General features: G+C 38.0%; 1 protein-coding gene across 4 annotated transcripts in view; it reads left to right on the top strand.

Annotated features, from left to right (window-relative positions):
• The window catches only part of LOC591869 (protein phosphatase 1 regulatory subunit 12A), a 124,241-nt gene that overhangs the window by 50,773 nt on the left and 56,980 nt on the right, over window positions 1-16,488 (top strand). For 3 of the 4 annotated variants that reach the window (XM_030987818.1, XM_030987817.1, XM_030987819.1), the window contains 4 exons: window positions 461-655; window positions 6,562-6,813; window positions 7,893-7,966; window positions 14,908-15,135. In XM_030987818.1, coding sequence (XP_030843678.1) covers window positions 461-655; window positions 6,562-6,813; window positions 7,893-7,966; window positions 14,908-15,135 — 749 coding nt within the window. The remainder of the gene's footprint in view (window positions 1-460; window positions 656-6,561; window positions 6,814-7,892; window positions 7,967-14,907; window positions 15,136-16,488) is intronic. The other variant, XM_030987820.1, reaches the window with a different exon arrangement.

Raw genomic sequence — 16,488 nt, 5'->3', positions numbered from 1 at the left:
AAGAGGGGAAACTAGGTTGAGAAATGGAGAGAGGAGAGATGAACAGATGGAGAGAGAGAGGGAGAATGAGAAAGGGGAGGGATATTGCTAGCTGGCGTATTTGACAGGTAGAATTTAGCTCTGTTTTACAATGATACTGTAGAATGCAAATAATTATTTATTTCTGTCCTATTCTGTTACAAAGGTTTTTATATATCTTGCCAACATCGGCAAGAAATTACAACATTCATCTAGGGGTGGCTAACCATAATTCGTCACTAGTTTCGCAAACCGATGTAACTTGCATACTTAGGACGATGCGCTTACGTTGGTTTGCGAAACCAGCGACAAATTTTATGATGTCGCTTGTGAAGCCGTCAACTTTCAGTCCGAGACTGTCAAATTAACTTTTCTAAAATCAGTCAAACAGTTCATGTTCTAACCCAGTTGCCATCTCTGTGCATTCTCTAATGTTTTTCAGGTCAAGAAGACGATGGAATCGTCGAGTTCTAGCGAAGAGGAGAGCGAAAGCGAAGAGGAAAGTTCGGAGGAAGAGAGTGAAGAGGAGAAGAACAGTGACAAGAATCCGACCCCAAGCCGAAGGCCAGTAGAGGTCAACAGTAGACTCGGCCGCCCCACGATCACTCCTCAACCTGCCAGTCCATCAAAGAAAGAAGTAAAATAGCTTGTTCCTTAGTCTTTCTTTCTTTAAATGCCAATAGCACATGTATGGTCCCATCAAAGAAAGAAGTGAAATAGCTTGTTCCTTAGTCTTTCTTTTTTTAAATGCCAGTAGCACATGTATGGTCCCATCAAAGAAAGAAGTAAAATAGCTTGTTCCTTAGTCTTATTTTCTTATTTTAAATGCCAAGAGCACATGTTTGGGCTACAGTCTCGGGACTAGATGATAAGAGCTACATTTTAAGCTGTTAAGTTCAAAGGTCAGGGTCTAAGAATAAGAAGGATCCTTGTAGGGTCTCAGAGTCAGGGTCCAGAAACTATGAGGTCTAAAGGTCAGGGACTAAGGATAGGATCCTTACCTCAGAGTCAGGGTCCAGAGCGTTGAGGTCTAATGGTTAAGGTCTTGGAACTAGGGTCAGAGGTTAAGCCTCATGGATTAGAGTCAAAGGTCCTTATTCTATTATTGCAGTAAGACTCAAGTCGGGGTCTAAGATTATATGAGACAGGAAAATCTAGACCCAAGAATAAATTCCTTAAATGATTTTGAACAAAAGTTGGAGCCAGCCATAGGGTTAGAATTTTAGTAGAATCTGGCCCTAAGAGTTTAAGGTCTGTGGTTTAAGGTCTAGGGTTTGAGTCAGATTTTGGTCTAAGGATAAGGGTCTAGTCTTTGGGTCTAAATGGAAAGGTTCCAAGGGTGAGGATCAAAGTTTGAGGGTCGAGGGTCGGGATGTAGTGGTTTGATTACAAATGTTACATTGAAATTTAGGTCTGTAATGGTTGACATAGTTAGATTTCAGATGATTCATCCTTGCATTTGATCTGACGTAATTTTGAGTGGCCTCTAGAATACAGAGTAGATTAAAAGAATATTTCAAGAGAAGCATTCAGTGCTTGTTACAAACCATACAATAAATAATCAAATATTATTTGTTATTTTCATTATAATCTTAAAATATGATTGCATGCTTCAAGTTCTTTCTTAAAGTATGGGGGATTGTATTCCATATTTACTTAGGCTGAATTACAATGGGATTTGATTGCCTGATGATGAATCTATCAGCATTTGCAACATGCCCAGGAAGTCTAGATTCTTACAATTACTTACCATTCAAAATACAAAGCTACATTATGCTTCTCCATCCAATTAATAGAATGAATAACAAAAGTACCTATTTTTCATATCATGGTCTAAAGTACCATTGAAGTCTTCAAGTTATTATGTAGCATTTCGGGTGGGGAGCTGTAAGGGAGTATAGGATTACATTGATGATCTATTTAACAATCTATTCATTAATTACATTTTTTATTTTTTCTTCTTCTTTCATCAAAGCATTGGAAGAAAGTAAGATTTATTCATTTTGTCATTTTTTTCTTCTTCACTTCTGTAATGAACCTAACAGCCCTGATGGGTAGCTAGGCACAGCCTCAATTTAGCAGAAGCCATCGGATCACATCCCACCACACCTAATATGCTACTAGAAAAGACTACAGTTGTAATGCGTAGAAATGCACGGGCGACAGGCTCAAGCAAATAACTGGGAACAAAATATTCTAAACGCAATCAGAACTTTGTTAACATAACTCCTTGTAATATGAAAAAATTAGCAGAGAAGGTAGCAAGAATAGACATTTATTGCGCCTCAAAGCTTCAAACTGAGTGCTTGATAAGGATTTGAATTTTTAAAAATGTGTATACATGTGGATTGTATAGAGAGATTATAGGGGATCTCCCCATTACAAATTGTAGGGGCTTCCCCTTTTATGGGGGCTTTCCCAATGAAGTGATTGGATTGTTTAATATGAAGTGAATTAGCAGAGAAAAATTCTTGCAGCTTTTAATTTATTTGCATAATGATTATAGCTGTTTACACAAAGTGTAAAAATTATTTAAAAAATAGATGCACATTTAGAAGTAAATGTATTTTGAAGTAACAGTTTAATGAGATTTTAGAAAGTCACACATGAAGTGTTGATGTTAATTTTGTAAGGTGTAAAGTGTTATTCAATAGCAGGGGTTAATCCTCATGTAGAAGCGAGGTTGTGAACTTAACACCCATCTTTGAATGAGAGGTGTTCAGTGCTAAAGTAGAATTGTCGCTACACAGCACTTAATAGGTGTTGGCATTGCACTTATAAGGACACTTAAAGCGTACAGCTGTGCAACACTGCAATGTAGAAAGAGTAGAACTTGGCCAGTAAGTGGAGAGCAACCATGTTGTCCAAAAATCTTTTTTATTTGATTCAAAATAGAAAAATTACTCAATGTGACCAACCAAATTCCAATTTCCAAAATTTGTGGCCATTTAGAGACCAGCCCTGTATGTATGCATACAGCACATTTTGCTGTGAACAATTTTTGTAGAAACTGTTTCTTTTCTACAGTGCTGTAAGTAGAAAACAGCAACGCATACATCGTTCAAGCAGTTTGACTTGCATTTAAAAGTATGTACAGGTATTTATTTAGATACAGGTGAAATTATTTGTTAGCTTTCAACCATGGTGTACTGTCTGTAAGTTTTCAAATTCCAGAGAACAGTTTAAATTAACATTTACTGTTCTAGTGGATGGTTCCGAACTGTTCTGATGGATGGTTCCCCTTCGACAGTCCTAGGAATTCTTTGTAATCGTTGTACGAAAATCACGTCCACGTCTGTCTATGAAGTCATTTGAAGTTGTTTCATGTCGAGTCGAGTTCCCCTCTCTCTCTGTTGTGTCGATGGCTGTGTGCCGACTCTCTCTCTCTCTTTGTTTTGGCAACCCGTTTTCTCTTTTTATCTCCCCTCTCTCTCTCTTGTTGTAGGCATGAACCATGTCGTAATAACACTGAATCTACTGTGGCGTGGTGTAGTTTGAATATTCCATGAGTTTGCATGCTATTATTTCATTTTTGCTTTTGATAGTTGAATTTATTAATATGGATTGCACACTTCTCTTATAGCCTATCCGACTAGAAATCTTGAATCTAATGTTACGCAGTTTAATCAACACACTCGCACATACTTTGTATTTAATCCTAACAGTATCACATGCAGAAGAACAAAATGAAATCAATGGTACTTCGCTGCTACATTATCATGGAATTTATGGTATCTTGCTTGTAGCAAAAGAGTCGTAGGCTGAGACAGTAGTTATAGACCAACAGAAACCATGAGGATCGGAAAATAAAACAGCGTTTCAGGTTTTTAGAAAATACCAGTAGCAATTTATTATAAATAAACAATAGTGGGAATGTGTGTTATGCTGATAATAATCATGGTGATAGCAACATTAGTAATAACAATGTCTTCTATCTGAAATCGGCTGCCTATTAAACAGAGCCGGGGTAATAGTTGGAGGGCCTTGAGCACCATTCATGGGGGATATGTGCGCTATATAAATATCCAATATTATTATTATTATTATTCTATAGCTCACAGCTGTCTAGTTTATACAGGAAGGCTCCCAGATTTCAGCTAAACAGCCGTTTTTTATGTTTGGATGTCAAAGAGATGGTTCAAAGCTAAATCACTATCCACATCAACCATTGCAAATTGGCAACCTTTTTGAATTGAGGATGTTGAACTGTAAATTAAAATGCACTTTTGACAATTGGTCCAGATATGTAGATGGATTTAGGCATTCTATAGAGAGCTTCAGGCCCTAAACAGTGAACAGTGGTTTTAAAGGTTGGATAGAAAAGAGGTTTTATTTATTTTATTTTTTTGAATCATTTACCCATTACAAAATTGGCAACTTTTTAGGACCAAGAATGTTACAGTCTTTGAAGGCTTCCATGGTTAGGATAGATTTGAGCCAGGTTTGCTGTTTAATACACCATTTATTATTTCAACAGGGTTAGATGGCCCTGAAAAGTGCCCACTTTTTGAAATTCGACAAGAATATGCGGTGTGACCGCAAACCGCGCAGAAAAAGAATGTTGCACTTTGACTCAAATGCATCCTTGAAGGCGGATCTTAAACTTGTGTTCTGGAGATATTGACTATTGCTCCAGGTCTTTCTATTATCGGGGAATAACTTGACTTCAATCCAGTCTGATATTTACTTTTTTAAAACGGCTCTCATGGGGAATTTGACACCATTCATTCGGGTGTTTACCCCAAAACAGGTTTTGTCAATCACCAGGATTAGCCTTCAGTTTTATGACCAACAGGCCTTATGTAATGCTTTGTAGTTTCCATCCATTCCCACTTATGATAAAGTCATTATCTTGCTTTTTCCTTCACCAGAAAGGGGGAAATGGTCTACGGGTGAGCTGTGTGCAGGCTTGAATACACAATAATGGTATTTCCACCAAGCTCGGTGTCAGCGAATTTTGGCCTTCTGCCCATGGAAACTTGATGACCATCTCCCTTTAAGAATCGCTTTCCTTTCTGAGGAATATCCATGCTCCTTGTATTTCCCTTGAAGCATTTGCCTGAGATTGACTCTCATTTAATCAAAGAAAATCCTGACGATGTTCGAAATAGAATTCACAATGATTTCGCCGGGAGGGCTCAGTGCTTAGACCGATGGTCTTGAAACAGTAAGGTTCTGGGTTCAAAACCAATGTAGTGCCATAGTGACTTGAAGTGAAGTCAAGGCAATACTGCTCAATAACCTTGTACCTTGGACAGGACTTATAACCATAGTTCCCTGTTTTATCCTTTCAGTTTTCACAGATCTGTTTATGCTCCTAGATCGCTTTTGGAGTTGTCGGTAGCTATTAAAAATTGTTGTCCATTCCCCTGTATTCCTTTTTTTACAGGTATAAAGATGATACAATTGCTCATCCCTCATGAAATTGCTAGCTATGCTTGTATACAGAAAAGAGTGAATGAGAGCTTTTGCCTCAAGGTTTCTTCTGAAGAACCATCCCTTGCAGTGGTTTTACCTTCCTCCGTTGTCAATATTTACTCAGTTGTCGATATTTACTCAGTTTGTCTCCTCTCAAGTTTGATCTGACTTTGAATCCCGTTTGAAGACACTTTCTACTTACACTTTGTTCATTTCATTGACAATATGAATTGATGTCTTAGTTTCAGCCCGGCCTACAGTCCAAATATTTGTAAGGTCATCCTTTGACTCTTGGTCTCTTAGGTCAAGCAGGAGCATTTTTCACTGGGGGCATTTACTCACTTTAACAAAACATATCACAACAGACTTTCATTATCATTTCAATCTGAGCCAAATGATATATTCTAGAAAGAGAGAATCCCCAAGAAAAAGAATACAGGGTATTATTTTAAGTTTGTACTTTTACTTTTACATTACACAGATGGCTGTCTGAGAAGATGTAAGATTTCAAGGACAGAATTTTTTTTTGTGCATAGGTACTGGTAGGTTACCAAGAAAGAGAAATCTATGAGGAGAAGTATTTTTGTAATGATGGTTAGAGGTGGTAACTTTAGCAGTCGTGTGAGAGACTAAAAAGAAAGCTGGGCTTCTGTAAGCCTGGCTGAAGAAAGATGTGGACGCACTATTTTGTTGTGAACATAATGATTAACTTATTTTGTTTTGTTTACCTGTTCCTGTCCTCCCCTTTCTCCTCCTCTTACCTTCCTCTCTTGTTACCTATCTCTCCCTTTCTCTCTTTCTCTCTCTCTCTCTCTCTCTCCCTCTTTCTCTCTTTCCCTCTCTTCTTTTTATTTCCCTCTTTTACTCCAATTTTTCATTGTTTCTCTATTCTCTACCTCTTACTGCCTATCTCCTCTCCTTTTCTTCATCTCCTATATCCCCATCTCTCTCTCTCTCTCTTTCTCTCTGTCACCCCTCTCTCTCCCTCTCCCCCTCTCCCCTCTCTCTCCCCCTCCCCCTCTCTCTTCCCCTCCCCTCCCTCTCTCTCCCCCTCCCCTCCCTCTTCCTCTCTCTCTCCCTCCCTCCCCCTCTCCACCTCTCTCCCTCTCTCTTTGTGCCCCCCAGATGCCTAGTTTTTCACCTAAGCCCTTAGCCCCTCAGCAAGCGCAGGTCAAGCTGCCCCCTCCCAAGCAGGCTCCCAAGCAGGACAAGAAACAAGAAGAAGAAGTCCCGGCCTGGAGGACCGGTCTCAGGAAGACCACCAGTTCCAGTACGGTCCCGGAACCCAAGAAGACCGAAACCCAGGCCGATAAGTTGGCCCGGTCCGCTTCCACGCCCCGAATACCAACGTCAAAGCCAGAAACTAAGCCTCCAGCAGTATGTCAATTCTTTCTCTTTTTTTGCATTTCACCAACAACAAACAAAAACAAAAATCCATACTTTACTTTACTTATACTTTTTTTTTTTAAAGTATAAGTAAAGTAAAGTATGGATCCATAAAAAAATCCATAGATCAAATTGAAAATGCCCATGTTCCTTTTGCCCTTCTGTAATTGTATATTTCTTGTAAAGAGCTTCTTTCCATCTTACAGTAACTCCTAATCCAGTTCCTAACGTTTATACTCACATTGCACAATGTGTCTTTAATCACTACCCTCTTTTATTTATTGATTTCTGTTTTGTTTAAGAATTTGATTAACTTTGGAGTTTTTAGAATCTAAGATATTAAAGTAACAAGGACTGACAGTGTATATGTTTATGCTATCCATTATATACATAGACCTGTGCCTTATCCGCCAATGACTAACTAAATGTATGTACCTTCTCTTTCTCTTTCACTCTCTTTTCTTCTTGATATCCTTTTTTCTCTACTGCTTCTCCCTCATATTCTCCTTCTTGTTCTGTCTGTTTGTCTCTGTCTTTTTCTGTCTCTCTTTCCCTGTCCTTTCTCTGTCTCCTCTATCTGTCTCTTTATCTCTTTGTCTGTCTCTGTCTCTTTTCATGTCTCTGCCTCTTTTTCTGTCTCTTTCTCTTTCTCTGTCTCTTTTCCTGTCCTTTCTCTGTCTCCATCTTTGTCTCCGTTCCTCTCTGTCTCTTTATCTCTTTGTCTGTCTCTTTTCGTATCTCTGCCTCTTTTTCTGTCTCTTTGTTTCTCCGTCTCTTTCTCTGTCTCTTTGTTTCTCTGTCTCTGTCTCCATCTTTCTCTCCATCTCCTCTCTGTCTCTTTGTATCTTCCTCTGTCTTGGTCTCTCTCCGTCTTCTCTCTGTCTCTTTCTCTGTCACTGTCTCCATCTTTGTCTCCGTCTCCTCTCTGTCTCTTTATCTCTTTGTCTGTCTCTGTCTCTGTCTCTTTTCCTGTCCTTTCTCTTTCTCTGTCTCTTTGTGTCTCTGTCTCTTCGTCTCTTTCTCTGTCTCTGTCTCTGTCTTTTTGTTTCTCTGTCTCCTCTTCTGTACAGCCCTGGGAGAACAAGAAGGTAACACGACCAGCGCCACCTTCCTCCACCAAAACAGTGGAGTCGGAACCGAGCAGGTTTGTTATAAAGATGCCTATTAAAAAAAGATAATTCACCATTCTACAAACAAGTCAATGTATTTCTTGTCATCCAACCCTTGCCATTAGTCTATGTCTGGTATTCTTAACCTGATGTGAAAGACTCTTCACATTGATACAAATCTGATACAAGCAGTCCTTTCTTTAATAGCACACCGAAAAACTGTCACCTTGCATCGTTACAGCTCTTCTATGAAGTTGCGTAACATCGCTCCATGCAATGCTGTTGCATCAGATTTATGTTAATGTCAGAGTCTTCAGAGAATACCTCTATAGCCTGTTGTGATATATTATCTCGTATAAGAAACACATTGTATCATGGTTAATACTTCATTTTATTCATCACCACAATCTTCAAATGAGTCGGTTATTTTTACCTCTGTTTTACACTTCTTGTTATTTCTGTATACATGTCATCACTTCTTTCTTCACACAATTTTGTTGTTGAACGAATTAATGTTAGCTGTATAGTAGAACTGTATGATACTTTCCTTGTTCAGTATTCAAATAATTATATTATGTGAGATATTGTGAGATATATATGCAATTATTTGAAAGAACTATAGATGAATACAGTGTGCATATATCAAAGGTATTCCTTTGTATTTGACCTGAAATAGAATTTAGGGAATGGATTTAAGTTTGGATTTAAAGCCAATTTGCAAGTTTGAACATTTGGTTAGATTACTCCTATTATTCAAAGAGATTGTTATAATTTGTTGGTTGAAGTCGATGACTGGATGGGTGGAACTGTGTCAAAGCTGTGTTCCTCCCACATATGGTGTGGTTTTTCTGTGCAGTCGGAGAACTGCACCTCTGCAAATTGCTGAAACTAGAACAGTCACCCTGCCCTGCGGGTTGAAGATTTGCAGTGGCCCTGTGTGTGGTCCTGTGCGGAAAAACCATGCCATATTGCAGAGGACCGGGAGGAGAAAGTTAAGATAGGGACAGGTCAGGCAACCGGCTAGAAGGGCGTGTGTCCAAGAAGTGCCTTACAGTTTATATCGTCTTTCTAATTTCATGGCTTTACTTGTGAGAAATTGTTGATGTATTTTTGTCAGCAAATTTTAGAATGATTAGAATGTTGTCCTTTTGTGTGTGTATTCTTAAAATAATCAAAGAGAATTGTACAGGCGTTGACAGCTTGGTGCCAAAGAGTGGAGATGGCACTTATGCCTTTCTGGTGGGATTGCCTGACCATCCTGCGTTTGCTCTGTTTCTGGCGGGTCCTCTGAGGGCCAGAGGCAGGCAATCTGGAGTGACGAGCCATTGCTCCATGCGTCTTTGGATGTTTTTCAATCCCTGGAGATTGTGTTTGGGGTGGAGTCCCCATCAAGAATATCAGCCAGCACACACCAAAAGACACCAATGGGACTGTAACATCCAAAAGACACTTTGTTGCAGGATATGCAGTGGCAACATTTACCAACGTGGCCATGAGCCTTTGACTTTGGCATAAGGTATTCAGAGACATGACATCATCGAAGCTGTGTTCATCTTAGTAATCGTCAGAGAAATTAATCATTGTTTATACGGATCTGCGACGCAAGTCCTGAACATGTCTCACAAGGATCCAAAAGGATACATCTTTCGTGTCATCCAGGTGTATGCTATTTGACATGAGAAAAAAATAGCAATCAAACACTAGGAAGTCAATTTCATGGAGAAGTTCTTATTCTACATCATTCGTCAACGACCTTCCTCTTGGATTTAGAGTGCATCAAAGTTCTGCAGAGCAAAAGCAGTTCATCACCATCATCTGTAAATCTATGAAAGAGGATCTTCATTTGATCAAAGGATACTATCTTTTTGTTGCTCAGAGATCAAGTGGCTCGGAATCTAACAGTCTAGTCACACTTTCAATCTGAACATACACTATCTTCTGATATAAATGCTTCAGGTCGTCATCAGAACATCTAGTTTACATGACAGTTACTGTAAAACTGACCTGGCATGTCAGGTTTCATTGGTTCAACACAAAGCCCATCAAAACGTCTGCAACCTTTCTATCGGGCTGAACCAAGCAGTTGTTGTATCCTCAGCTTTTATGGCTAGTGGGTGTCCATGTATCTACAGCTTCATGCCAACCTTAATGTCGCCAACAACAGGTGCCACAAACTGAAGCCACTCGTAGCTTACTCTGACAGATCTCTAGCTTGTAGGACAACTGGTGTCTTCGTACATTAGGATCTATAGCTCAAGTCCTCTTTATGTCAACCTTATTTGACCAACAAAGGGAGCTGAGAAGTCTCTGAAGGCCCTCTTGGTTGTCCTGCAGTTCACAAAAAGCAGTCCAGTGCTGCTGATACGGAATTGAACAGTTTAAGATTCAACAAATCAACGAGCCATTGTCACCCTTTGGCATCATCATTATCATCATCATATCGAACTTGGTCTTCATTAGACTTCCACCACAGTGTATGGACACCAAGACTCCAAGAGCATTCTGAAAACAGCTGTAAAATCATTTCATTGATCTTCAAGATGAGTCTGCATCGAAGACATTATCATAACTGACATCAAACTGTAGAGTGAGATGACAACACAAGTTTTCTCAACTTAAAAAACAATCGGACATTAATCAGAAATTTGCTGTATTTTCCAGATGAAGAACGAGCCAAAAAGAAGTCTGCTATCTTGACTGATGCTAACACAGTTAATGTGCTTAAACAATGAGCATGAACTGCTCATAGCCAATGAAGGCTGGTCTGGAAAATACTTTGCAGATGTTCTGTAGTCCATGTTTATCAGCTGTATCATTTAGAATGTATACTAAAGACAAGTATTGGACAAGGAAATGCATCTACAGCAGTCCTCAATCTTGGGAAGTCCTCCCATGGAGCGATTTCCGAATTGCATTTGGATTTCAAACAGCTTGTCTTCCACCTAGAGTACATTCTTCAATTCAAGAATTCCTTGTTTGATAGTCATCTTGAGGTAGAATCCACTTTTTGGTGATGGCAAATACTGCAGGACAGAATGGAACTTTGAAAGTGGGTGCTGACATACAATCACATTGCATACACATCGCTGAAGGCCATTTCATGATCTAACACCAAACAAGAATCACGGCCTGAAACATCTAAGGATGACTCCCTAAACACGTTGCATACGCATCGCTGAAGGCTACATTTCACGATCTATTACCAAACAAGAATCGAGGCCTGAAACATCTAAGGATGGATCCCTAAACACAGTCGGGACCTTGCGAGAGACATCCCTTGATGCATCGAGCGAAGGCTCTCTCCGCAGTTCTCCCTCCATCGGTCATTAGAGGACCTTCCCAGATGGAGAGCATCACCCAACCGGTCCTCTTGGGTGTGGTGTGGTTTCTCTTTCACAGGAAGTCACTTGCTTGGCCCCTGCTAATTTATCGAAGTAATATGCAATTGCTTAGCGATATCATTATTGTATTACATGGGTGGCCTTGGCACTAGTTTCGTTCATCCAGTGTATTAAGTTCTGTTAGATGTACAAATCTTGTTGATTTATTTGCCATTTTGGACAGTAGCAGCAATAATGTCATGAATTGTACCAAATATAGTCTTTAAAGGGTGATTCAATTAGTCTTTGCCAAAGTATTCTTATTTAAGTGCAATGTATCTTCTTGAGGTCTGTATTGTATGCATTTATGCAAGTAGGCCTCTTTCTTTGTGCAATTTTGTTTGTAGACAAGTATTGTCAATTTAACGACTTTGTCAGTCCTGTAAGAAAGTTCTTCAATGTGCATAGATTTCCGTAATTGTAAAGCAGATTATTTCTCTTGCTGTCATGTTACATGTGAAAGTTAGATTACAAAAGTGGGGATAACCCTGATAATTCAGAAATTTCATTTAAAATGTTTCAAATGGTTGCTTATAAATAGTGGGAAATTAAGATGTTTCTCGAGCTAACAGCTTGAAATTCTTCTTTCTCATAGCTGTAAGCTGAGAAGAGTAACCCATAAGATTGAGGAAACAATCTTCAGCTTTTTATTTTCTTGTTTTGATCCGAACTGATGATCATGTATTCTTGCTTTGCTTTCTTTCTGAAATGACTTTCTCCCCTTCCTCTTTTTACCTCTTTAGAATTAAGGTTCACATCCCTACAACAAATGTATCAAGATGGATCATATGTATTACATGAGGGGGTGGGGTGGGTGTTGGGGCAATTTTACATGATGAAATATCACTAAATGCAAGATATTTAAAAAGCTTCTTCAAATGAAAGTCTTCATACAAAGTTAAGCGCCTGTAGGGTAATTGAGAATACAGTATGACCACTAATTTGTCAAATCAAGTTTTAATGAATAAGCTCAAACTGCATTTTTTTTTTTTTTTTTGGTCAGTTAAGTACCTCCATTTTTTCCACGCCAAGTAACATGGTACTCGGGAAAAATCTGAAGACATCTTTTAGGCCACTTTATTTTAACCTGTAAGACAAGTAATTGGTCTGCCATGTGGAGACTGAGATTAGATTGCGCTATGCCGGGTAAGCTCTTATGGAGAGTTTGAGCATGCTTGACATAGCGATGTGTTTGAATGTTGGCAAGAAACAGGTAGATAATTTCCAACAATGGCCTTGTCTCTAATAAAAGAAAGGGTAGGGGATTGGCATAACTTAGTCAAAGAATTTTCAAAGATTCTTTTGTCATTGTACCAAAAGAAAAGGAGAACAAAATTCCACCTCATTGAAGCCTGAAATTTACTCATCACAAATCCTTGAATGACTTCCTCCACACCCACATTCATAAACCCATAAATAGGCCTACTCAAAATAATAAATTCCTCCCCTTTTTGAAGTCATATTTTCAGATTCTTTTGCTACCATCCATAACCATATTTTGTTTATATCACATCCATTGGACATTATTTTCACGTTGATCATTTTGGCCTGCATTTGCTTGTAACGTCTATCAAATACATGCACCATATTCAAATTTTTTAATTGTGATTTTAAAAATAATATCCTCTTCTATCATTGATGAAAACAATTCTTATAGGATCTCAAAAGATCGCTTCCAATATCGTCATTATATTACAAAAAATCTATTGAATATCTTTCTTTAATACCATTGGTTCTACTGAACCATATGCAATACAACTCAAATTTTCATGGGAGTCCTGTAGAAAAATAAACATTGAAAATCCTAGGCGCAATGCAAGTTCTTTAACTCTTTACATCTGATAATGAGTCATATTAGAACGTTCCAACCGCAACCCTCCTTACTGTAAAACTAAAGGAATAATTGAGCATTCAAGGCCTCTTCCATTCTAAATTTTCCTGTCTACTGTATTTTCCTCCCGCAAATTGATCAATTTTCTATTTTTTTTTCTGCAGTATGTCATCTATTACATCATACTGTAATATATACATTGCTATTTGCTTTGTTCTTGCTTTCATGTAGTCCTTTTTTTTCATCTATTGCTGTATTTTTCATTTTTGATGTACGAGACAAAGTTCAACGGGTGCTGTTTATTATTTTTAACTATTTGATTTCAATTTTTTTTGTAATAGTTTTAACCATTAGAATTTGATAGGAAAAAATATGTAGTTTGAAAACCCTGCATTTCCCATTATCTCTTTAATTAGCATAAGAAGGAAGTGTGGAACCAAGTTTATAGGACATTTCTCTATCTCATTGTTTGCCATGTAAGGAGTGAAAAATGATACCAGTCTGCAAAGACAGTTACAAGAGCCATATTTGCTTGCTTCATTTCAATATCATTGCACAATGAAGAACTGACAGTAGAGGGCAGTGTTGTCTGCGAGCCAGTACATCTTTACGAGTGAAACCATTTAAACTGGTTTAACCCGGAACATCCAACCCTCATTTCTTCTCATTGAGACCACATGAAATCATTTACAAACTCCAAACGTGATCATACTCAATTATCCAGCCATCTTTGCATATTTCCCAACATGAATTTAACCCACTTGTGTTTTGTTTGTGTGAAAGTTTCATTGAAAATGCATTTATGTGTGGTTTCAATATGAAGATGTGGGTTTGGTGTTCCAGGGGTTAAGCTATATAACCAATCGACCGAAGTACAATATTTGTTGTAAGATTCGTACGATAAGTAAGTACTCTTGCTAGAAAATCCCAAGGGTTGTATTTTCAAGTTTAATTGCTGTGTTTGAATGCCCCTCCCATGCTGTTGAGGTGTTCAAACCCATTTTGATATGGAATATTCCTTTTATGTTACAGAGTGTTCATACCATCTATTGATTTTTTGTTTATTACAAGTTTAGATTGACCTATTAGATTTTGGAATGGATTTTGAAACATTTGTGCATGATGTTTTTAAAGGCATGACAGATCATCTTGTTCAGTACATGATTTGAATAACTTCAGTCTGTAGATAGATTTGTGAAGCAAAACAACAAAATCAATCGACTATTCTCTCAGATATGTTTTAGATTTGGTGAAGAAACAAAAGATTTTGTATATTGCATCTTTAGAAATACAAACACACAAAACAGATTCATGGATAGAGGCAATATGGTTAAAAGGCAAACGTTTTTATTGTGAAAGCCAAACTTAAAAACGTCCCAAGTTTTAAAAAACGTAAACCAGAAGGATGAATAAACTACTAACCATTTCTTATAATTCCCAGAACCAATCTCGGTTTGTAAAGGTTATTAACATTGGTCTATTAATGATAACTGGTTAAATCATATACTCCATACATATTTTCCATTTTATATATATATATATATATATATTTATTTATTTATATCTCATGTGGAAATATTTCCCACACTTTTGCTTCACATTTCTCTGTGTTTATGGAATCCTGTTGTTATTTATGCTGTGGGTGTGTTTACATCTAACCATCATCTTCCTTTACCCTTTTCCTCCCCCACCACCATCTCTTACATAACTCTCATATCTAAACCTCCAACAAAAACAAAATCACCAAACCCATCCCTCCGAGTAGAGAGGTGATACTCCCCTCCCCGCGGGGAAGTGGAAGGCGCCGTATCGCTGCCGAGATTACCACAGATCAGGATAGGACGGAGCCGGCCCGGGATCGCACTATCCGGGACCGGGGCGTTCCCAGCGCGATCACAACACCTAGTACTACCAACGATACCACCTCCACCACTTGCAATAATAACACCCCCGTGGGTAGCTCTGCAACCACCACGGTACCATCATCACGAAGGTAACATCATGAGGGGGTAAAGGTTACGTAACAATGCACCTCTAATAGATTAAGGGTACAATCTGGTGTCCCTCAGGGTTAGACTCTTCAACCTATACAATTTTTAATGGAAAATGAGACCCAATCTGAAAGTATTTATATAATCATGTAACAGTGCACCTCTTCTTATGATTTAGGGTATGATTTGGTGTCCCCAAAGGCTAGATACTTCAACCTCTACTAATTTCGATACAAAATGAGACCTAATTCAGGACAATTCTTTAGAATGTCTGTCACTTTTTTTCAACCTACCAATGACAAAGGTGATGGAATAGAATGCATCATTATTTTGAAATAATCTACAGGATTACATTGATTGTTTTTAAATATATCGGCCATGTAAAAAGATTCAAGCAATTAGTTTTATATTATCTCAAATTTAATTGAACGAAACTTAATGAAATCCGCATGAAAACTAAATTGACTGAAGATTTTTAAAAGACCTTCAGCGGATAATATAACATACCGGTAACCCCAAGTTACATCAAAATTTTACACAAGACCTAAACTTTCAAATTAATTTTGAACCCCTAAGATACTCTATCAATATGTGTATTCCTATTCAAAATTACTAAGACAATAATATAAATAAACTATACATGAGGTACTTTCAAGATATATTCTTCCTGGTAACATTTAATATCATCTGTCCAAATATGTGTCTTCAACCAAATTTCCCCTAATCCTTTTCCCATCTTAACAATTAAAATTGGACAACCCAGCATATTTTGGGGATGCTAACTACTTCTCAGTCATTGATTCATCACATACAGTGTATATATATATATATATATATATACCTTGCTATCTATACATGTAGCATCCTCTTCCAAACATCAATTTGATTGTCTAAGAAATCAAGGGAATAGATGCACAAGGACTCTTACATTATATTTCACTTATATATCACACTTGGTTGCACATTGGAAGTTCCATGAATACCCTACCCATCGTATATATGCTATATTTCGAGCATTATTTTATATTTTTCATGAGCTCATAAAATCTCCTAAATTGTCACTGCACTCTTACATTCTTGTTCTTCGGCCACCTGTATTAGTCAAGCATATGACGTGGGTTTTTAATTTGTTATGATACAAACATCAGTTATAATCCATACCGTCCATCTCAATACGAACAGTACACGTACTACGTTTCTTAAAACGTCATTACTCTCAGTGGAAACGAATGTTCCCACTCCCTTCATATCATGCTCATGTTCCCCCCACGTTCTCTCCCGTAACGGTCTCATTCAGACAATCAAAACCTCATGATTGAACACTAATCACATTTCATGGTTGGTTTCACGTTTTG

The sequence above is a fragment of the Strongylocentrotus purpuratus genome, unplaced genomic scaffold (assembly GCF_000002235.5).
Source record: "Strongylocentrotus purpuratus isolate Spur 01 unplaced genomic scaffold, Spur_5.0 spur5_scaffold_17, whole genome shotgun sequence".
Taxonomy (NCBI): Eukaryota; Metazoa; Echinodermata; class Echinoidea; order Camarodonta; family Strongylocentrotidae; genus Strongylocentrotus; species Strongylocentrotus purpuratus.
Note: the sequence above shows the minus strand (reverse complement) of the source record. Positions and strands in the feature narration are given on the sequence as shown.